Source organism: Linepithema humile, chromosome 4, assembly GCF_040581485.1.
Source record: "Linepithema humile isolate Giens D197 chromosome 4, Lhum_UNIL_v1.0, whole genome shotgun sequence".
NCBI lineage: Eukaryota > Metazoa > Arthropoda > Insecta > Hymenoptera > Formicidae > Linepithema > Linepithema humile.
Genome location: NC_090131.1, coordinates 9575025 through 9600242, shown reverse-complemented (window position 1 = coordinate 9600242; position 25218 = coordinate 9575025). Strand labels below are relative to the sequence as shown.

General features: G+C 36.9%; 1 protein-coding gene across 9 annotated transcripts in view; it reads right to left on the bottom strand.

The window, feature by feature from the left end:
• The window catches only part of Oseg5 (intraflagellar transport protein Oseg5), a 323588-nt gene that overhangs the window by 255059 nt on the left and 43311 nt on the right, over positions 1 to 25218 (bottom strand). For all 9 annotated transcript variants that reach the window (XR_010889950.1, XR_010889949.1, XM_067354041.1 and 6 more), the window contains exons 6-7: positions 20576 to 20665; positions 19590 to 19730 (exon numbers count right to left, since the gene is read on the bottom strand). Coding sequence is in view for 7 of the 9 variants with exons in the window: in XM_067354041.1 (XP_067210142.1) it covers positions 19590 to 19730; positions 20576 to 20665 (231 nt within the window). In the remaining 2 variants the exon portion in view is untranslated. The remainder of the gene's footprint in view (positions 1 to 19589; positions 19731 to 20575; positions 20666 to 25218) is intronic.

Here is a 25218-nt window from a genome sequence, read left to right as displayed (position 1 = left end):
CGGCCTATAAGCAGATATTGTCGGATCGCAGGCAATCTTTCTTGGTTGAGAATTTGGAAAAGCATCTTATTATTATTATTTACAATTCTGTGAAAAATTAAATATTCAAAATCTAGTTTTGTATTCAAATAATTTCGTTTTGTGTTAATACTATTTTATATATTTTTTGCTTAAAGTTAATTTATTTGTTTATTCTATTATATTTTTGCAATTATTTCTTTCTGTGCTTTTCATTTAATAAATGTATACATTACATATTTTTTGCATCTTATGCAAACATCTCATTGTTAGTATTTACAATTCTGTAAGAAATTAAATATTCTAGATTTAGTTTTATATTCAAATAAGTTCGTTTTGTGTTAATACTATTTTATGTATTTTTTTCCTTTTTTTATTTGTTTATTTTATTATATTTTCGCAATTCTTCCTTTCTGTGCTTTTCATTTAATAAATATTATATATTGTATATATTGTTTATTTGTATATATTGTATATTTTTGCAAATTTTTGCATTATTTCCTAATATTTCTGCATATTTTTACCAAATTTTGTGCATATATTCTTGTTTTTGCGTGCATATAATTCCCAGCTTTAATTATGTGTATACAGGATGTTTCGGGAGAAAAGAGAAATATTTTGAGGATGTGTTCAGAAGATCAAAACAAGAAAAATAAATTAATATGTTTAGGTCCGATTCTAAACAAAAAAAAAGAAATAGATAAAATAAATAATAAATAAATAAAAAAAAATAAAAAAATAAAAAAAATAATTAATAAATTTTGTTATCTGTTCAGTAATAAATTTTGTGCAATTTTTTAATTTTAAATTATTAAATAGCAAAATCAATTTTAAAACTTAACATTTAATTATCTCCGTGAACGCTGAGAATCGAACTTAAGAGGATGCTGGAGTGATTTGTTTTACCAGTCAGATATTATATTTTTTTGCACAAAAATATCTTTTTATTGCTGCATAGAATTGTAAATCCTTTTGCAGGATTAAAGTGTACACAAAAACGGAATTCAGAGTGCTTGACTTTATTCGGAAAAAAAATTAATTTTCATTCATTAATTTCTATTCTGCTCATAGGATAACATATTGTATAGAGCTATCTATTTTCATTTTTTATAAAAGTTCAGTCACTTTAAGACGCTGAATAAGTGCAGCCCGAATTGCGAATTGCAGAATAGAATGTTATGGAACCATTAAAATTGGGCTGAAAAGTCTAATGTAAAAGATATTTCTGTCCGACAATTTTTATATATGTGTGCGCCCAATATCGGTATAACAGACGAAAAAACAGCAATAAATTAGATTCCGGATAATATCAGAGAGACGCCATATAACACACATACACGATGTGTGCGTATGAGCCGCGTTTGCCGTCTAACCTGTTGTAACGTTGACACTTTCCGTATCTGTCAAAAAAACCGAAAAATAATAATACGGTTAATAGCACGTAAAATACCCTCATAAAAAAAAGACACTTTTCGTAGTACTCTTTTTTTCTTATACAGTGTACGTGTCTTTTGCACATGTGTTTCTATATGTGTAACGGTGCAGCCCGCAAGCTGCATCGTTACGGCTACGGACCGACCATCGTCCGTAGCCCACCAAGGCAATGCTGCCAGAAACGAGCGGCGGCATCACACTAATACAACCGAGAACCGATGACATCACCCTATCCGTGTGAGCTCGACCCGGTCGACCAATGGAAGAGAACGCCGTCTCCCTTCCACCGAGCCGACGCAACAGACGATAAATGCTAAGAAGTAAGTGTTTCTAAGGCATGTGGCTGGAATATGAAAAATCCCGTGTTCGAGATTTGCTTCTCGCAACTTTCTTTTCTTTTTTCCGCATTTGTTTCTAACAGTGTAAATTATCAAATAATCTTTTTTTTGCTTAAAAAATAATAGTTTATATTTATTAATAATATTCGCATATGTTAAAACTAACAATTTTTGAAATAATTCAGATTTGCTATTGTCAATAGAAAAATGAAGTTATTTTGCAATATTGCAACAAAGTGTAAATTTAACATATACTATGTTCTTGCCATTCGCCTTATTCGTTTAGCCATGCTTGCTTTGGCATTTATGTCTATCGACTCGAAAGATTTTACATACCTGTAAAACTTTTAATTATTTCCCAACTTACAATTAGTCACTCGCGTCCTGATATTTTTTCTCCCGTTCAATAATTTTCTATTCGTACATTCGGAGAATCCGAATAGTGAGATCAATAATGTACTTAATTTTCGTACACTCTAGTATCTCAATCTGAGATCGGTGTACATTTTAACGTGTCAAATGTAGACGAATTATTTCTATATAAAAGATAATTAAAATTTTCACACCAACAATCTATGATATATGCTCCATATGCCATATTATATTTTATTCCATTTTTAATCATTTATTTTAAACTACTGCATATTAGCAAAAGTTACTGTACTATGGAGATGAGTGGAGGAGACGGTAACATATATTATAAATGCAATCAGATTTATTGTACTCTTGTTAAAATATTGTAAAAATAATGTATTATTAGTAATTATAATAGTATTTATTAGTAATTATAATAGTATTATTAATAGTGGTCTTCCGCACCACCTTCGAGGTTCCACTAACGGCGCGTTAGGTTTTTTTAGTGGACCTTCGCCAGGAGCCCTATTATACCACATTTCATTAATCTTTCTATATATTTCTTTTATACATATGTGATGTCATTTGCAGACAAAATACTTTTTTTACACTTGTCATTTACAAGTGCGGTGTCATTTGCAGACAAGATACTCTTTTTACTCTTGTCATTTACAAGTGCGGTTTCATTTGCAGACAAGATACTCTTTTTACTCTTGTCATTTACAAGTGTGGTGTCATTTGCAGACAAGATACTCTTTTTACTCTTGTCATTTACAAGTGTAGTGTCATTTGCAGATATACCAAATTTTAAACAATTTCAACAAAATTTGGCAAAATTACGACGATTTATATCTTAAAATCTTATTGAATTTGGGAATAAAAATTTTTCAATTTTTTATTTTTATTATTAAAAATAAGCATCGAACAAAAAAACTGCAAATAGAAAAAAGTTTCGTCTCATCATTCTCTACAAGCCTATGTTTAAAAAAAATTAATTTTGCGACTTTCAAAATTTTCATGCTTCGAGACGTTTAGACGATATTTTTACACGATTTCGAGCGCAGAGCGATTTCGTTGATCCGCGTCCTCAATTGTGTTTATAAGTCGCGTACAAACAGAGATCAGACTAGTTCCTTCGGTTCCTTATCAGTTAATACACTTGACGGAAAAGTCGATTTGAAGAATATTGCGAAATATGGATCGTAAATAGAAAATTAAATTATTATTAAAATCATCATAAGAGATATAAATTATTATTATTTATTAATTAAAAATAAAATTTTTAATTAAATAATATGGAAAACGGCATAAGAGTGATGATTAGATTGATTATGACTAGAATTATGTGTTAAGAATTAGGAATAATTAATACATTTCGTTATCTTATTTCAAATAAAATAATTCCAATTTGATTTTCCTAATATTTAATATTTATTCCTATTCCTAATATTTTCTCTATTCTACGTAGAGAATCTTTATTATAATATAACGTTACTCCAATAATCGCTAATCTCAATCTATTGTTTCTATGTTGCAAGTTTCTCAAGTAGCATAGCTTTTTAAAAAAATTTACATTAAATCTTGCTTAAAGATTAAAATTTTTAATTTTATGTATTTTGAATATTAAAATTGCTGATTCTTTTAATTTTATGTATATTGAGAATGGTCGAATAGTCAACTGTTTATATTCTTAAAGACAATTTTGTAAATATAAGAAAGGTTAACACATATTATTTAGCTGTAGCTCATAATTCTTCTAGCGTTTTTCATGTTATTTATTTTGTTAGCAAAATGTTTAATCTTTAGTTTCTTTCTCCTCTCTTATACATATATAACAGTTTTTATTTTTTTTAAACTCATAAATGTATTACTAATTTAATAAATATATATTAATTTTTGCAGAGGACATGACACAAAGAGTGGAAAGTATGACGCTGGAGGAAAAAGATGCTGCTGTACAACAGTTGATGCAACAAATGTTGCATCAACAAGAAAAATTGGTACAAATGCAGCAGCAGCTGCATTTGTTAATAAGTAGTGGTGCAACAACGCAGCAGCAGCAGCAGCAAAATACAAACACAGAAAATATCCAAGAGCAGCAGCAGCCGGAGGAACAAACAAGAGGTACATTATTTTTTTTTTTTATTTTTTGTAACTAAATGATTAATTTATATGCATGATTGTTTTATTTAATATAGTACTTATCTGTAAATGTGCTTATTTTTTAGAAAAAAGGAGAGGAGGCGGAAAGTCTCGCGCTCGCTGGTATCACCAGCGAGGTGGAAGAAGTGAATGGGGAGGCAGAGGTGGATGGGGAGGCAGAGGTGGATGGGGAGGCAGAGGTGGATGGAGCGGCAGAGGTGGATGGGGTGGCAGAGATGGGTGGGGACCGAGAGGTGGCCAGGGCGGAAGAGGCCATATCATAATAAAAAAATATTATATAAATTAAAAAAATATTAGATAAATATAAAAATAATTTTATATATTAATTTCATATTAATATTAATTTTATTTTTTTAACAAACTTTTATTTTTTTATATTTTTTTTGTATTTTTTATTTATATTTTTATTATTTTTTAACTTATTTACTTATACAATATACTTATATTTTTATTTTTTAATATCTTTTCTATTTTTTATTTATATTTTTATTTTTTAACTTATATTACTTATACAATATACTTATATTTTTTTTTATTTATATTTTTATTATTTTTGACGATATTTTTATTATTTTTTAATTTTTTATTTATATTTTTATTTTATATTTTTTTTATTGATTTATTATTATTATTAATAATATGTTTTTTAATCTAATTTATGTGATAACATTATAATAAATATATATTGACTAGTCATATTGTGATAATTTTATATTAAGATTTATTTTACATATATATAAAATAAAATTTCAAATAAAATAAATTATCTCGTGCTAACTCTCTATCCCGTCACATATTTATAGATAAATAAAATATTACTAACATGTCTGCAAATGACATCACATATGTATAAAAGAAATATATAGAAAGATTAATGAAATGTGGTATAATAGGGCTCCTGGCGAAGGTCCACTAAAAAAACCTAACGCGCCGTTAGTGGAACCTCGAAGGTGGTGCGGAAGACCACTATTAATAATACTATTATAATTACTAATAAATACTATTATAATTACTAATAATACATTATTTTTACAATATTTTAACAAGAGTACAATAAATCTGACTGCATTTATAATATATGTTACCGTCTCCTCCACTCATCTCCATAGTACAGTAACTTTTGCTAATATGCAGTAGTTTAAAATAAATGATTAAAAATGGAATAAAATATAATATGGCATATGGAGCATATATCATAGATTGTTGGTGTGAAAATTTTAATTATCTTTTATATAGAAATAATTCGTCTACATTTGACACGTTAAAATGTACACCGATCTCAGATTGAGATACTAGAGTGTACGAAAATTAAGTACATTATTGATCTCACTATTCGGATTCTCCGAATGTACGAATAGAAAATTATTGAACGGGAGAAAAAATATCAGGACGCGAGTGACTAATTGTAAGTTGGGAAATAATTAAAAGTTTTACAGGTATGTAAAATCTTTCGAGTCGATAGACATAAATGCCAAAGCAAGCATGGCTAAACGAATAAGGCGAATGGCAAGAACATAGTATATGTTAAATTTACACTTTGTTGCAATATTGCAAAATAACTTCATTTTTCTATTGACAATAGCAAATCTGAATTATTTCAAAAATTGTTAGTTTTAACATATGCGAATATTATTAATAAATATAAACTATTATTTTTTAAGCAAAAAAAAGATTATTTGATAATTTACACTGTTAGAAACAAATGCGGAAAAAAGAAAAGAAAGTTGCGAGAAGCAAATCTCGAACACGGGATTTTTCATATTCCAGCCACATGCCTTAGAAACACTTACTTCTTAGCATTTATCGTCTGTTGCGTCGGCTCGGTGGAAGGGAGACGGCGTTCTCTTCCATTGGTCGACCGGGTCGAGCTCACACGGATAGGGTGACGTCATCGGTTCTCGGTTGTATTAGTGTGATGCCGCCGCTCGTTTCTGGCAGCATTGCACCAAGGGCGCATCGAGCGCCGATAAACTTTTATCGAAAATAACGGCGGTCAATCGCCGAAAAGACCCCCACACCCGACCGTTCCGAATTTCCGTTTTGTGGGGGGCTCGCCGCCGAAACCGCCGATGCTTGCCGATCCGAAGTCAGTCCAGAGCTGCCAGTTTTCCCCGGAGAGCTCCACACGCACACAACCGAAACCCGCTGACGTCACGTGTCCGTGTGCGCTTGGCTGTCGACTGGTAGAAGTGAGCGGACCTATGTCTTGTATCTCCTTCCCACCAAGCCTAGCATCAAACCGGTTTTGATGCTCGCACCATTTCTTCTGCCAAGCGTTGGCAGCAAAAATGCTTTCCCGAATTTCTCCACGCGACTAAGTCGACTAGCGGCGTGTTGCTTTCGCTCGACGCGATATTTTTTCTAAGATTTACAGTCTTTTATGAAATATATATCATATTCATATTAATAAAATATTTTAACATTATGTATTTGCAGAATATGATTTTTCACGTTAATGTATAAAATAAGAATAAAGTAATAAAAATTATATATCGCAATATATAAACAAAACAAGTAACATTTCTACAATTTTAGTAGAAAAACATTTTTCCTATTAAAATATATTAACATGAGTTAATTGCGACAAAAATAAGCTTTAAACATATTTAATATATTATTAATTTATTTATATGTTCCAATTTTACACATTAACGTGAAAAATCACATTATAAATGCATAATATCTTTTGTAAATAGCAAGATACATTGAGAAGTAAAGGAAAGAATTGATTGAAAATAAAAGAAACATGTTTTTACTTAAAAAATATTTATGACTATCTTATTTAACACAAAAGTAATCTGAACAAAGCATACCAATGTGATTATACATCGGATAGTTTAGTATTTTAACTTTATTTTAACCATTTTAATATAGTGGTCTTCCGCACCACCCAAGAGGTGGATCTTCGCCAGGAACCCTATTGTATCACTTTTCATTTTTCTTTATACATTACCTTTATATAGATATGGTGTCGTTTGCAAACAAGATACTTATCATACTCTTGTCGGTCATAAATGTGGTGTCATTTGTAGACAAGATACTTGTTACATATCGTTTACAAGTGTGTCATTTGCAGACAAAATATTTGTTACATGCCTGTCGTTTATAAGTGTGGTGTCCTTTGTGGACATATTAATGAAATTTTATTTATCTTAATTAAAAATGATAAGGGTCAACAAATAATAAAATTATAAAAGGAAAGGAGCAATAGGAATCAAAACGCTAGATTTTAGTGCGAACGAACTTGTATTGAGTTATAATAACATTAGTATAAACAGACATTTTATAGCCTGTCATCAGGCTATCCTTAGTGTGAAATAAATAAAATACATATGAAAACGCACGCTGATTTACATTAAGATCTGAGTTAAAACAAATATAATTTAGACGCAAGATTTGTTGTAAAATTAATAAAAAAAGTTAGTTTTAACATTGATATAATCAATGTTAGCTCGTCGGTTTTACAAATAAAAACTCGTCGGTTTTACAAATAAAAGATAAAAGAAAAAAATTTTAAATTAAAAATTTGTCAAAAATTTTATTAAAAGAGTTAATTAAAATAAAATAAAATAATAAAATTAATTAAAATCATTTAATATTCGAGATCAACAAGTTAAAGAAAAGTTAGTTAATAAAAAAATAATAAAATAAAATAAAATAAAATTTATAAAATTTATGTTAAGATAAATAATAGTTTTTTATTATTGTATGACCTCTTCCTCGACTGCCTCTTCTGTTCCCCCGGCCACCTCTGTTGTTTTGGCCTCCTCTTCTTGTTATTCCAGAAGGACCTGGTCTAACATGATTGTCATATTGTAAATTTCGCCGAGCGTACCACCGTGCACGCGACCAACCACCTTCTCTTCTTTTTTTTTTCTAAAAATAAACACATTTATAGATTAATAATTTAAAACAATTATGCATATGAATAAATCATTTAGTTACAAAAAAATAAATAAATATCAATATATATGAAAGAGGCTAATGAAGCTACCGTTGGTTGTTAATGCAAAATTTTTTATGTTTTGTATAGAAACTTGATTCGTCTGCATTGAGACATTAAAATGTACACTGATCTCAGATTCGAGACACTAAAGTGTACGAGAATTGCATACATCGATCTTATTATTCAAGAATCGGAATGTATGATTAAAGTAAGCAAGTTATTTGAAAGGAAGGAAAACGAGAGAAAAAATATAAGAGATAAAAAAATTCGTACTAACAACCAGCGGTGGCTCCATTAGCCTCTTTCATATATATTGATATTTATTTATTTTTTTGTAACTAAATGATTTATTCATATGCATAATTGTTTTAAATTATTAATCTATAAATGTGTTTATTTTTAGAAAAAAAAAGAAGAGAAGGTGGTTGGTCGCGTGCACGGTGGTACGCTCGGCGAAATTTACAATATGACAATCATGTTAGACCAGGTCCTTCTGGAATAACAAGAAGAGGAGGCCAAAACAACAGAGGTGGCCGGGGGAACAGAAGAGGCAGTCGAGGAAGAGGTCATACAATAATAAAAAACTATTATTTATCTTAACATAAATTTTATAAATTTTATTTTATTTTATTTTATTATTTTTTTATTAACTAACTTTTCTTTAACTTGTTTATCTCGAATATTAAATGATTTTAATTAATTTTATTATTTTATTTTATTTTAATTAACTTTTTTAATAAAATTTTTGACAAATTTTTAATTTAAAATTTTTTTCTTTTATCTTTTATTTGTAAAACCGACGAGTTTTTATTTGTAAAACCGACGAGCTAACATTGATTATATCAATGTTAAAACTAACTTTTTTTATTAATTTTACAACAAATCTTGCGTCTAAATTATATTTGTTTTAACTCAGATCTTAATGTAAATCAGCGTGCATTTTCATATGTATTTTATTTATTTCACACTAAGGATAGCCTGATGACAGGCTATAAAATGTCTGTTTATACTAATGTTATTATAACTCAATACAATTAATACTCAATACAATTCGTTCGCACTAAAATCTAGCGTTTTGATTCCTATTGCTCCTTTCCTTTTATCATTTTATTATTTGTTGACCCTTATCATTTTTAATTAAGATAAATAAAATTTTATTAATATGTCCACAAAGGACACCACACTTATAAACGACAGGCATGTAACAAATATTTTGTCTGCAAATGACACACTTGTAAACGATATGTAACAAGTATCTTGTCTACAAATGACACCACATTTATGACCGACAAGAGTATGATAAGTATCTTGTTTGCAAACGACACCATATCTATATAAAGGTAATGTATAAAGAAAAATGAAAAGTGATACAATAGGGTTCCTGGCAAAGATCCACCTCTTGGGTGGTGCGGAAGACCACTATATTAAAATGGTTAAAATAAAGTTAAAATACTAAACTATCCGATGTATAATCACATTGGTATGCTTTGTTCAGATTACTTTTGTGTTAAATAAGATAGTCATAAATATTTTTTAAGTAAAAACATGTTTCTTTTATTTTCAATCAATTCTTTCCTTTACTTCTCAATGTATCTTGCTATTTACAAAAGATATTATGCATTTATAATGTGATTTTTCACGTTAATGTGTAAAATTAGAACATATAAATAAATTAATAATATATTAAATATGTTTAAAGCTTATTTTTATCGCAATTAACTCATGTTAATATATTTTAATAGGAAAAATGTTTTTCTACTAAAATTGTAGAAATGTTACTTGTTTTGTTTATATATTGCGATATATAATTTTTATTACTTTATTCTTATTTTATACATTAACGTGAAAAATCATATTCTGCAAATACATAATGTTAAAATATTTTATTAATATGAATATGATATATATTTCATAAAAAACTGTAAATCTTAGAAAAAATATCGCGTCGAGCAAAAGCAACACGCCGCTAGTCGACTTAGTCGCGTGGAGAAATTCGGGAAAGCATTTTCGCTGCCAACGCTTGGTAGAAGAAATGGTGCGAGCATCAAAACCGGTTTGATGCTAGGCTTGGTGGGAAGGAGATACAAGACATAGGTCCGCTCACTTCTACCAGTCGACAGCCGAGCGCACACGGACACGTGACGTCAGCGGGTTTCGGTTGTGTGCGTGTGGAGCTCTCCGGGGAAAACTGGCAGCTCTGCATCCGAGGCGTCTGTCGTTAGCGATAATTCTGCTGTTGAGTTTGGATGTGCTAGGAGCGTCGCTTTTGCTAGGCTGTCTTTGCAGCTAATGAAAGCGTTGTTTTGCTCTGTAGTCCAGTCTATGGGTGTTTTCCCTTTCTTTTGGCCTTTTAGCATGTCGTTTAATATTGCTTGTTCTGTTGCTGCGCCAGGAATAAACCTTCTGTAAAAATTTATAGTGCCCAGGAATTGGCGTAGTTGTTTTATTGTTTCTGGTCTCTTGAAATTTTGTATGGCTTCCACTTTCTGGGGGAGTGGTTCGGTGCCTTCTGCGGAGCCCTCGTATCCCAGAAATGCTACCTTCTTTTTTCCGAATATGGTTTTAGCTGGGTTGAGCTGTACTCCGTATTGATTTAATTTTTCAAAGAGTATTTTTAAATGCTTCTTGTGTTCTTCTGTGTTAGTAGAAGCGACTAGAATGTCGTATATAGACATAACAGAAGTCTAACCCATGTGTTACTTCGTTTATGAAACGCTGGAATGTCTGCGCTGCGTTTCTCAATCCGTATGGCATCCGGCGAAATTCGAACAGCCCAAACGGTGTTGTGATTGCTGTCTTTTGTATGTCGTCCGGATTTACTGGGATTTGGTTATAGGCCCTCATCAGATCTAATGTTGAGAATAAAGTTTTCTGGTGTAGGGTCTGTGTGAAATCCTTTATGTGCGGGATTGGGTAACGATCTGGTAATGTCCTGTTGTTCAATTTTTTGTAATCTTTGCAAGGATGCCATGAGTTTTCTTTTTTAGGTACCATATGCAGAGGTGAAGACCACGGGCTTTTTAAAAGTGCTATAACTCTTTCTTGTAATAACAAATCAAATTGTATTTTTGCAGCTTTCAATTTGTCTGGTGCCAATCTGCGCGGACGGCATGCTTCTGGAGGACCTGGGGTGGTTTCTATATAATGCACGGTGGTGTGGCGTACTTCTCTCTTTATCCCTGAAGGATTCGTGAGCTGGGGGAATTCTGCCAGCATCTCATGATACGGTGTTTCTTTTAAGAGTGTTTTGATTGACATTTGCTCGATCCGATTTGTTATGCCGTCCATGGCCAGTCCTGTTGTGGCGTCTAGTAATTTCCTTTTCTTTACGTCTGGTAGCAGGTGGAAATATCCTTGGAAATCGAATCTCAGGATTGGTTGTGTTACGTCAGCCACGATAAAACGCCATGTAAATTCCCGGCGTAAGCCTAGGTCAGGTTGTAGTGTTACTAATCCGTATGTATGTATCAGAGACCCGTTGGCGGCGTATAAGGTATGTATTGGTCCTTTTGTTCTACCCTGAATTAGAGAGCGTGGATAGATGCTCACATCTGAGTCGGTGTCTATCAGGTAACGCTTTTTTGTGTTTCGGTCTGTTACTAGCAGGCGGCATGGCTTTGGTTCCGGGTCATCAGCCGCCGTTGATGCCCGTACTTTTAGTTTTCCTCTACGCTTTTCTTTGCCTTGTATGTACATGGAGTTGTGCATTTCTTTGCTTGATCTCCGAAACGTCGATGATAATAGCACATGGATTTATCTTTGTCCTCGTCTCTTTTTCGGGTGCGACTTCGTGATTGTTTTCATGCATGTCTTGTTTGCTGCTCCTGCCGACTCAAATGGGTATTTAATGCTGCTAATTGTTTTGTTAGCTTCTGCACTTGTTTTCCTAGAGTTTCTTGTTCGTTTTCCTTGTTGCTCGTGGGGATAGCTACGGCTACTACTGCTCAGCAAATGACCTCATGTATTCGGTCTGCTTGCTCTGCAATGTCCTCTAATTGGTCGTCTATGCGTGCTGCGAGGATGGCTTGTAATTGTGCGGGCAGTCTGCCCATCCATAATGTATTTAGTAATTGGTCAGGTACGGTTGCTCCTGCCAGTGTTCTTAGATGTCGCAGGAATTGTGCAGGTTTTCGGTCGCCCATTTCTTCTCGCTCTAGAAGCTGGCGGATGCGTTGTTCTTGTAAAACACTTAACCTTTGAATAAGTGCGTTCTTCACTGTTTTATATTTCCCAATGGCTAGTGGTGATGTGATTACATCCTTTATTTCTCTAGCGTGTTTTGTGTCGATCTGGGATATTGCGTATGCGTATTTTGTGACATCCTGCGTGATTCCACCAAGGAGGAATTGGCCTTCTAATTGGGCGAACCATAGTTCTGGTTCTTTTGGTCAGAATGGCGGTACTCTGACGGCCACTCGGCTTATTTGTGCACCGTCGTTGTCTGCTGCGTTGGACGGGCCTGCCCTGTTTTGACTCATTGTACTCTGTGCTTTGCCTACTCGGGGTCACCAATTTATGTGGCGGTTGCCAGATATTTTAGGTAGGTTGCACAATAGGAGTCAGGGCTTGTAACAATCTCGTTTATTCTCTCAAACGTATTTTTGTTTTTACAAGACTTATTGCGCCTGAAGGCGCGGACTACTCGCAGCCGGTGTTGTGGCTGACGAGAGTCCTGTTTAAACAACGTTTTAAATTTTTTGCGGCGCGCAAGAAGACGTTCAACACTGTGGAGGGTCAGCAGCCGCTCCAGGCTTTTCCCGGGTGTTGGCGAAAGTCGTGGAGGCGTACTGCAGGGACTCGGCGAGCGAGCTCCTTAGCTGGGCCTCTCCTTCAGTCTGCGTGGTGGCGTCGGCAGTGTGTTCGCCGGTCTGGGTGGCTACGAACCGCAATGCTGGTGGCCGCGGCTTGCTCGTCCGTGGATTGAAGCGTCTTACCGTGAACTCTATAGGTGTCAGAGTCCACGGTAAAAACGTCTGCTCCTTTGCTATCTCGGTGACGCCCTGGTCTAATGACTGCGGTTGTCCTGTTGGTACCTCGGCTATTCCTTCGGAAGGTGGCTGCAGAGGGATTACCCTCGGTGGAAGTTGCGGCCGCTGAGGAGGTTCTTCGTAATGCCTCCTCTTCCGCGGTCTCGGCACGGCAGTACCGTAGATTTCTTTGAGGGCCAAAATTAATTGGCACACCTCAAGGCAACTTTCGAGGGCCAAGAGTAGATGGCACACCTCGAATAATGCCGAGTTACTTTGTACTGTGATTTGAGGCCCACTAACGTGTGAGCTCACTCAGATCCGAGGACGTATTGATTACTGTTTTTTGATGTTTTTATATAGGCAGCCCGTGGATTTTTAACTACGAGTTAGTTTTAGCCGGTCGTAGCCCTCTAGCGGTGAAAATTGTAACTTACGCTTTTTCTCCGTCTAGCGACGGTATTTCTGTCTCTATTTGTGGTTGGCTATTTAGCCGCCACAGGTATCAATCGATTAAGTTTTCAATTATCTAAAAAGAATTGATTTAATATCTACATTATTGCATCAATTGTTTATTTTCATAAAAGGCCAAGAAAATCTAATTAAGAAAATCTCTTTTATATATTTTTTTTAATTAAGAATTTGTTACTTTTATCTTCAATGGAGTAGGTTTACTGGGGAAACCACTTTTAAAAAAAACGCGTTAGCATTAGTACCTCATGGGTAACGTGGAAATCTATTGAAATATTTTTACTTATTAAATTTAAAAATAAAAAATTTATTTTTTATAAATTTTAATAAATTTTTTTTTAATTTTAATAAATAGGGAGAAACCCACTCATAATCAGATAGTGCCGCTCCTAACGCTTGGCAGTGCTGGCCTTAGCGACTGCTGCGCGCGCGGTAAGAAGGCGTATATTGCGGAAATCGGCTGAAATGTTCAACTAATTTCGAGCACTGGTATATACTATAAATACTGGTAAAAGCGAATTTCCAAATTTTCGAATTTCAATGCTACCAGTATCTACTAACAATTTTGGAACAGCTAAAATACATGGAATTTAGCAGCAGTACTGTCAGTATTGTCAGCACATTTCGGAACACACCGAATCAGACTTAAATTTATCAGGGGATTAATAAAAAAAAAGAAGAATCAGACGGCTTGGGACGTCACACCATGTTGTACTCAAATCGTTCAGATTTAGCCCTTTTATTGTTCTCAAATTTTGACACGGAGAAGCAATACTTTCAGATGATTTTGAAAAATATATTCCTTGTATTTACTACATAATGTATAAAACTAATGTACACTGCCTGTCAATGATTCGAAGGGTCGTGCAGTAGTCCTAATTTATCGGCTTGATTTATCCAGACGGGGTCGATAAAGTTAATAATGCTGAATACGCGCGCACTTCGGAAAGACGCACATCGGAAAAGATACTGTATCGTCCCCATATTTCAGCGAGTAGATTTCTACTCGAAAATTTTTGTTCAAACTTTCTAGTTTATCACCTCTCGGAATTATTGCTCGCTGTAAATAGCGCCTGACACATGTCGCCAGAAAGGCGCAACACGAAACCTTTCGCGTAACATAAACCCCTTGTTGCGTTTTAAAGCGTACAACTGTAAATTATCTGTCGTCACTCTCAAAACTTAGGCCCGGATATCACCTACGGTTTTATGTTAACCATATCACTCTCAAAACTTAAGCCCGGGTATCGCCTGCAGTTTTATACAAACCATGCCTCAAACATTCGATATTCAAAAGCGTGATTACATTCATGTGCGGTCCTATTGCATAGGACAAACCTTTGTCTCTAAAGATTCAGAGGGGTATAAATACGGACCCTGCGAGGTCGCCGCAGCAGTCAATATTCAGTTTTTCAGTCAGAATCAGTCAGAGAGTCAGTTTCGGTCAAGTTGTTAGTTTTCAAAGTCGCAGTTTCAATTCTGACTCAGTCTCGGTCCAATTCTAGTTCTAGTTTCGTCCTAGTTCAGTACGGTTAGTTTAAGTTCGGTTTATCAATTTTATACGTTCAAGTACTTAATCCGTGAACTGCGCGTTCCATTTCTAGAACATAAGTGCTTATATTTTTGTAAGAATTCTTATTTTATAAGTTCATTTGAGTTTAATTTTATTTATTAAACGATGTACTCTTATTTTTATTTATAATTACATTTATTTGGTTGCATTGAGAATTCTATCTTTAATTTCAAATCCTTAAATATTATTCCAACTTAGCGTGCAATCCTTAAATTCCAACGAACAATAAAAGGTAAAGACGTGTCGCGCCGAAATAACTTTAGTGCAGTAATTCCTCGACCGCAAGATAACCAGCAACAATGACGCACCTGAAGATTAATCTCTACATGACTATCAGCCTGCTATTGGAAGATCGATCCTGGAGCCAATCGGGCCCCTCACGATTAAATTGAGCCATCACTGGCTTCAGGTACCATACAAGTCAACACCGGTGAGTCCGTTCCAAATTCATTTGCATGGGAAGGTTTAAAGTCAAAATCTGAGCAAGAGACAATGTCAGATACTGAAGTAACATCTTCGCGTCCAGACTTGAATTGTAATTGTCGTTTCGTGTACTGTATCTTGGATAACGCGTGCTTGAATAGAAATACTGGCACGATATTGTGCCTCAATTGTTATCACGATTTATCAGAACCAACGCGCAATAATTTCAAACACGTCCTCGGACATCATCTGAATATCGGTTCTATAGTTTCATTAGCAAAGTGTCGTGTTTGTAGTCAAAACGTATCTCAACCTTTTCCAGTGCGTCACTGTCTCGCGTGTCTCAATCATTTTATAAGCCTAACAAATCAATTAACTCGAGAAGGACGAAGTATTGTTAATCTTCCCGATCCTACCAGCGTGCTACTTAGCGGAGGGCCGGGAATACGTACGCTAGCTATAACCAGCTTATTAAATCAATCATCTAATTAATCGATCCCTAAATAATTGATATGTGTTGTATTGAAACGTTACGCTTGTCGGTCGCCTCGATTAGAATATCTTTATACGTATTCCTTAGCTAACTGCGTTCGCGAAACTAGTTACGTGAATCCTACGGCAAAAGAGCGTCTTTGCAACGAATGCATCGCTAGCGAGCCGATTGAATATAAAAGTTTATTCGTAGTCTTAAATGATAGGCATTACGCATCCGTCGGCCGTCGCCGCCCAAGATTACATTGCATTATTTGCCATCGCTATCTCGCGTTGATTCAACCGATTTCCGAGTGTCACGAATGCGAAGACAGGTACCTTAATTATATGCAAACTCTCGCTGAAAATGGAGAAAGTTTTTATGATCAGCGAGATCCAATGTTACTCCCTTAAATTTTTGGTCAACATACATTTGATGCATTCTAATGGTATTTGGCGATTCTTTTATTCTGACTGCGTGATAGCAAAACTTAAATAACTACACATCAGTCACAATGATTGATTACTATTTCATACTACGTTTCTGTATTATTATCATATTCATTTTCTTGTGGTCTTACTCCGATTAATAAATCATTATTCATCTCTATTTGAATTATTATTCATTAAAATACGGTCCTAATTATTACTATACACGCTGTTTTGCAGGATCGCGACAAAATATCGACGCAATACTGCTTTCCTTACGATTTATTATTTGAATTTATTATTTATTAGAATATGGTCCTAATTATCGTTCATATACGCTGCTCGCGTAAAGAATAACCAAATATCAACCCGATACTGCTTCCCTTACGATTTCTCATTCGAATTCGCTATCCATTAGAAGGCGGTTTTGGTTACGATTTTTATATTAAATTACAACATTTATGTTTCATATTCTTCTCTGATCTTTTACTATTTCATTGGTCTGTGAATCTTACCGATTGAGTCTCGCGTAAAGGTGCGAACACTACGTGTTACCGCCACCGCGCCGGGACGTGACAATACATTAGCAGTAATATAGAATAATAAGAAAAATAATAAATAATTTATTCTTTATTTGTTCCACCTTTCTTTTTTTTCTCTAATTTAGAAATGGATTATATCTTCGTCATGTTATAAGTTCGTCGATCTTTATATTTATCTGTAAAGATATATATTTCGTAACATGTTGTGTTTTGAATTATATATTTGTCTGACAGGTATAAACGACAATAGAAAGAAACATGTATAAAAAAACTAGAAAAGATAAATAAGCAGGTAATTTATTAAAATCAAAAACAAGTTATCCTTTTTATTGAAAAAAAAAATTATGTATATCCGAGTAATCGGTCCTGTATCCTTTTTGTGCAATTAATTGCTGCAATTGTCTTTCACGTTCAGCATTATTGACTTCATTGACCTCGCCTGGATAAATTAGGTCGATAAGTTAGGACTACTGCACGACCCTTCGAATCATTGACGGGTACATGACAGCTGAAAAGTACGATCTATGTAATCTATATATTAGATATGCATGAAGCGATCGCCTAGGCATTCGCGCAAACGTGTTGATAAGCGTGAAAAATCCTTGAGTGGGGATATGAAAGACAGCAATGAACGACACGAAATCGTCGAATCTGTGTGTGAGTATAGTGTATAGCGATGTACCTTAGCACTGGTATCGATACAATTTAAAATATCAATTTAGTCTAGTTCGAGCTAGCATAGTCGAATCGTACTACAAGACGAGACTGTTAATTATGAACATCACGAGCATAATTATACCGTACAATAAAGCGTATCAATAAAGCGAAAATTTCAGCAATCAAGACGATTTTATTTTACATACAAATCAACACATAACTTCGCAAACAGCCAAATTTTGCAATTTAATCCTCAAAAATTTATAAAAAATAATAGCACACATTTTTGGAAAAAAAATTTTTTTATTTTTCCAAAAAAAAAAATTCTACGGAGTTCGGTATACTTCTCTTGAATACGAATATTATAATTATAGTATGTTCTAATTGTATTTGAAATTTGAGAATTACAATTTCATGTTCTATTTGTATAGACAGCGGCGCTACTTACACTCTTATTGACCCTAAAATTCTTAAGCTGAAAATCATAGACATAGTAAGTATAGATTGTTTATTCCCTATCTCTACCATTGAGTAAAAAGAAACAGGAGGGAGCATATACTAGCCAGGACTAGGCAAATCCGCGGACGGATGTACGTCACGGCAGCCATCTTGAGCGACCACTTTTTGAAAGTGAGAGGGAATGCTCGAGCATAGCGGCAAGCGGCATACCGTACGCCGTACGCATTAATATGCAGTGTATAGTCTTTTATGCAACAGTGTATGGAAATAAACGATCAAAATGGTATACTGTAGAGCTTGTGGCATAACAGCAGCAGCTCGAAATCATGGAATAACGTTTCATCGGTTAGTATTATCAACAATAATGAGATTTTTATTTTGGAGATTATAATCATATGTATAGTATTGTGAAATTGTAGATTCACAATAATTACTAAATAATTTTCACTCACAAACAGGTTTCCGAAAAATCCGAATCAAAGAAATGCATGGATAAATTTTTGTAAGGACAAAGGATTTAATATAAATTTAGATTTTAGATTTTAACATTGCTCTTATGGAAATACTGCACGAGTGCAATCCCAATGAAAAACGCCAATAAAATTCGGTATTATTGTTGCATATTATAGTTATTTTCTTTTAATTGTACATTATTTCCTAATTAAATATAACAAGTCATTCAATATTGGCGCCCTTGAGCGGCCATCTTGAGCGACCACTTTATATAGTCACTTCCGTCCGCACTTTTAAGACCAAACGCTCCCTCCTGTTTCTTTTTACTCAATGATCTCTACGCCAAAGCGGCAGGCGTACAAACTTAGAAAGAGAATGCAATGTTACAACAGAATTGCTATCTCTTTTCAACTCGGTTAGGAGGGGTAATATGTAGACATGAGTAGGGAGCATAGCTGCTATCCATACACATGTTATTTATTCCACTTTTTTACCCTTATTACCTTTCTCTATTACCACCTTTCTTTATTACCACCTTTCTTCTTATATGTGAGAGAGAAAACAATTTGGTTCAAAGCTTCTTTTCTCTTTCTAAATTCTCGACTCTTCGAATGACATGAGTAATCTATACTTACTACGTCTATCGCTGAAAACTGTGATGACATCGCGTATCTCTAGCGCATTGTATAATTGTTCTCGTTTTAATTTCTTTGAATGACATGTTTTTCACAATTTCGATCAAACTTTACTTGTCTTCGGTTTTATAAATTTGCTACATACTTTTATAAAAAGGAAATTAAAATGACATCTCAGCCTTTAAAATTCTATTTAACCAAACATTTTTTAATTTTAATTATTATACACATTAATAAAATCATTTAATTAACTTACCCCATTTTTGTCACAGAGTTTGATAGTATTGAAGGATCCAACAACAAAACAATCACCGGAAGAATGACACCAGCTAATTGCGGTCACAGGATGATCACCAATAGTGCTATTATATAGCTGATTACCGTTGACATCCCATATCTATATTAAAATCCATAACAAGTTTATATTAACTTTACATTAACTTTTTGGTAAAATAAAGTGTAAATTACATATAAAGGGTTAGTTTTTGAATGCAGCTTAAATCAATATAATAATCTTAACTAATAATCTTAACTATAGATTTAAAAAATACGCCAAATACATAAAATATGTCAAAAATTATAAATTTACATGCAACACAAAATTTAAAAAAAAATTTAAATGAAAAACAGATAATAATCAATTCGACTTACTACCAAAAAATTCTAAAAAATCTGAAACTTTGCAGAAATATAGTACATATACATATAAACCTAATCAAAAAGCTGTTTTCTGTTTTGACTAAAAAACGATTCTAAGGGTGGAAACACTCTTCAAAGAAAATATAATTTTTCGTATTTTTGTTAATATCTTTGAAACTATAAGAAATATTGAAAAAATGTTTAATAAAAAATATTATGGTATTTAATGATCTTTAACATTATGATAAAAAATTAAAAAAAAATTTTTTTGTAATAATTTTGAAAAATTTTACAATTTAATAACAATGAAATAAAAAAATATTTTCAAGTCTTTTACAATCATGATGTAACGATTCATTTCGCGCATCGTCACTGTTTGAACCAAACATCAGTCCAAGCGTAACAGGCGCTTGTGCCGATAATTGTTAAATATAACGCGCACACACGCACGCCGTGCGCACGCACGGACGAACGCATGCACATTCATGTATTACAATTTTTCCAATAAGCGCATACTCTTGGCGTTTTTTATCTATTTCTATTTTATTTATTTTATCTATTTCTAAAGAAATATATTTTTTTAATAATTTAAAAATTACGTACCTTATATCTACAATCTTCACCACCAGAAACTATAAGTTCATTTCTTTGACTCCAACAAGCAGTCAGAATAAGACTATCATGTGCATGCCACTGAAATTCAATAAATTTTAATTATTTTTTTCTTTAAAAGACAGAATCATTATTATTGTTTAATTAATTCATTTATTTCATAATAAAATTTTATTATAAGAGATATGTGCATTTATTAACAGTTAAATGTCATAAATAATAATTGTGAACAACAAAATTATATTGATTTTTTGTCATAAATATCATGTAATATGCGAGGTGTTCCAAACCGAACGCACTGTACTGAAATTGTACATTTCTGATATCATTTCAAGATAAAAATCCTAATACCATGTCAAGGTTATAATATAATAGTTTTCGATGAGAAGTATTTAAAATTGACCAATTAGGTTGCTTCAAATTTGCGCACATTGTACAATAACAACACAATTATACAATAATAAAAATATCTTCAGACGTGGATCTGTTAATATCACCTATAACACACTATACATGAAAGCACTGACAATTTGTTGCCCATCACGAGTTCGAATATCAGTATATTATACATAAATTTTTATTACACTTAGAATATGTGGTTTACCAAAGTGAAATCATTATAACGAATATTTTATAGAAATTGACATAAATTAAAAACAAAAATTGATTTGTCTCATTATTTTATGCATATTAAGGTAAGATTCCCAAAAATTGAATGTTTGACAAGATATTTTGTATTTTATGTCAAAATACTGTAATTTACAAGCTTCATAACTCAAAAAGTACTTAATAAAAAATAACTTTATTATAGTGTTTTGAAAAGCTCTTGACACCAGCTATTAGATTTTGGAATCAAAAATAGGGATTTCCATTTAAAAAAATAACTCTGACCTCAAATGACTTTGAAAATTGACTTCAAGGTCAAAGTCACTAGCGCAAATAGGTGACCCCCATTGTCCTGAACAACTTTTGTCTGAACCATTTTTCTGTATTTGGCTTACTTACGGAGAAATTTGGGTGCATATATTAAAATGGCCCACGCTGTATATACATATACACTTATTTCACTTAATTTATACTACATTTATAACGAATTTGATCACTCACACTACACTGCACTACACTACTCTGATGAACACGAATAAAAAACTGATGAACATTAAGCAGCCTTGAGTTTGTACCAGTGCAATGTAGTGCGAGTGGCCGAATTCAATATTATTCTTTTGATACATCTTCTGTAAGGTTATTTGGTAAGCGCGGCTATCTCCTATAGCGCCACCAACACAAACCTAACTACTAACATGTCAATAGCCATCTAGTGTAAAAAATGATAACTGTACATCCTAGAAAATTAATATATTTTTTGACATTTCGACTTTGGACTTTGATATGTTTATGGAGCACGTAGAGCAAAAACAAGTATACTTTTATTATATATTTTGGGTATGCGCTATCGATTGAGACTATTATCAACTCGATCGGCCCAGGCATTATTGAGTTCCGATAATCTCGGCTCTCTAGGCTCTTTGGACTTGCGTAAAGATACACGTTCGGTCTTGCGCTGCGCGTGAACTTGGCGCGAGACACTACCGTGTCTCTTGATAGTTGTTTGTACTGGTAGCTCACTACACTGACGTGTGGTTTGCGCATATGTATAGGATGGTAAACAAACACTCGCGTTCTTTCCTCGATTGAATTCTATCGTAAAGCTGAAATATAATGCACGAGACGAAATAAGCATATACAAGGTATCAAATAAATATGAACCAAAAAAAAAAATATTTGAAAAATATACATTGTTACGTCCTACGCACTCCACTTTTTTCCGCGATATTATATAGAAAAATTTATCATAACAACGGGAAATTAAATGTCGAACAAACATTGCAAGTAGAATCCGAACGAAATTTCGGTTTCGGTTTCGGTTACAGCCAGTTTCGGCCAAAAATCAAGGCTTCGACTTAATTTTGGTTTCGGCCGAAATTAAGAAAAATTTTCAGTGAGTAAGCAGAAACTATAAACAAGTTGCAACGCGCTGGTCGGCGCCGATTGGTTGGCCGCAAACCGGCGCGATTTCCTCTTTTTTTATCCGCCAAATATGTAGTTTATAAACATACCCTCTCGAACTTCTCGAACGCTTACCGATTAACAGTAAAATTGTGAGTTCCTATTTTAAGATTTTATCTCTTTCTTCTTAATGTTTTCTGGTTAGCAATTATTAACTTACAGAAGTGTTTTGTGACCAGTCTGCAAAAAGTATCAAATTTGGATAAAATTGACAGATCGTATAAATGTGAGTACAGAATATTTCTAAATTAGTTTTCATTTGTAAAGTACGTTTTCTAAAAAATACACAATATCTGTTGTTTAGTCAGTAAAATATATTTTGAGTAACAATTTTATTTTAACTATGTGCTTATATTTTGCTGTTGCAATGCATTCTAAAATAATTCGGTCGGTCGGTCGGTCGGTCGGTCGGTCGGTCGGTCGGTCGGTCGGTCGGTCGGTCGGTCGGTCGGTCGGTCGGTCGGTCGGTCGGTCGGTCGGTCGGTCGGTCGGTCGGTCGGTCGGTCGGTCGGTCGGTCGGTCGGTCGGTCGGTCGGTCGGTCGGTCGGTCGGTCGGTCGGTCGGTCGGTCGGTCGGTCGGTCGGTCGGTCGGTCGGTCGGTCGGTCGGTCGGTCGGTCGGTCGGTCGGTCGGTCGGTCGGTCGGTCGGTCGGTCGGTCGGTCGGTCGGTCGGTCGGTCGGTCGGTCGGTCGGTCGGTCGGTCGGTCGGTCGGTCGGTCGGTCGGTCGGTCGGTCGGTCGGTCGGTCGGTCGGTCGGTCGGTCGGTCGGTCGGTCGGTCGGTCGGTCGGTCGGTCGGTCGGTCGGTCGGTCGGTCGGTCGGTCGGTCGGTCGGTCGGTCGGTCGGTCGGTCGGTCGGTCGGTCGGTCGGTCGGTCGGTCGGTCGGTCGGTCGGTCGGTCGGTCGGTCGGTCGGTCGGTCGGTCGGTCGGTCGGTCGGTCGGTCGGTCGGTCGGTCGGTCGGTCGGTCGGTCGGTCGGTCGGTCGGTCGGTCGGTCGGTCGGTCGGTCGGTCGGTCGGTCGGTCGGTCGGTCGGTCGGTCGGTCGGTCGGTCGGTCGGTCGGTCGGTCGGTCGGTCGGTCGGTCGGTCGGTCGGTCGGTCGGTCGGTCGGTCGGTCGGTCGGTCGGTCGGTCGGTCGGTCGGTCGGTCGGTCGGTCGGTCGGTCGGTCGGTCGGTCGGTCGGTCGGTCGGTCGGTCGGTCGGTCGGTCGGTCGGTCGGTCGGTCGGTCGGTCGGTCGGTCGGTCGGTCGGTCGGTCGGTCGGTCGGTCGGTCGGTCGGTCGGTCGGTCGGTCGGTCGGTCGGTCGGTCGGTCGGTCGGTCGGTCGGTCGGTCGGTCGGTCGGTCGGTCGGTCGGTCGGTCGGTCGGTCGGTCGGTCGGTCGGTCGGTCGGTCGGTCGGTCGGTCGGTCGGTCGGTCGGTCGGTCGGTCGGTCGGTCGGTCGGTCGGTCGGTCGGTCGGTCGGTCGGTCGGTCGGTCGGTCGGTCGGTCGGTCGGTCGGTCGGTCGGTCGGTCGGTCGGTCGGTCGGTCGGTCGGTCGGTCGGTCGGTCGGTCGGTCGGTCGGTCGGTCGGTCGGTCGGTCGGTCGGTCGGTCGGTCGGTCGGTCGGTCGGTCGGTCGGTCGGTCGGTCGGTCGGTCGGTCGGTCGGTCGGTCGGTCGGTCGGTCGGTCGGTCGGTCGGTCGGTCGGTCGGTCGGTCGGTCGGTCGGTCGGTCGGTCGGTCGGTCGGTCGGTCGGTCGGTCGGTCGGTCGGTCGGTCGGTCGGTCGGTCGGTCGGTCGGTCGGTCGGTCGGTCGGTCGGTCGGTCGGTCGGTCGGTCGGTCGGTCGGTCGGTCGGTCGGTCGGTCGGTCGGTCGGTCGGTCGGTCGGTCGGTCGGTCGGTCGGTCGGTCGGTCGGTCGGTCGGTCGGTCGGTCGGTCGGTCGGTCGGTCGGTCGGTCGGTCGGTCGGTCGGTCGGTCGGTCGGTCGGTCGGTCGGTCGGTCGGTCGGTCGGTCGGTCGGTCGGTCGGTCGGTCGGTCGGTCGGTCGGTCGGTCGGTCGGTCGGTCGGTCGGTCGGTCGGTCGGTCGGTCGGTCGGTCGGTCGGTCGGTCGGTCGGTCGGTCGGTCGGTCGGTCGGTCGGTCGGTCGGTCGGTCGGTCGGTCGGTCGGTCGGTCGGTCGGTCGGTCGGTCGGTCGGTCGGTCGGTCGGTCGGTCGGTCGGTCGGTCGGTCGGTCGGTCGGTCGGTCGGTCGGTCGGTCGGTCGGTCGGTCGGTCGGTCGGTCGGTCGGTCGGTCGGTCGGTCGGTCGGTCGGTCGGTCGGTCGGTCGGTCGGTCGGTCGGTCGGTCGGTCGGTCGGTCGGTCGGTCGGTCGGTCGGTCGGTCGGTCGGTCGGTCGGTCGGTCGGTCGGTCGGTCGGTCGGTCGGTCGGTCGGTCGGTCGGTCGGTCGGTCGGTCGGTCGGTCGGTCGGTCGGTCGGTCGGTCGGTCGGTCGGTCGGTCGGTCGGTCGGTCGGTCGGTCGGTCGGTCGGTCGGTCGGTCGGTCGGTCGGTCGGTCGGTCGGTCGGTCGGTCGGTCGGTCGGTCGGTCGGTCG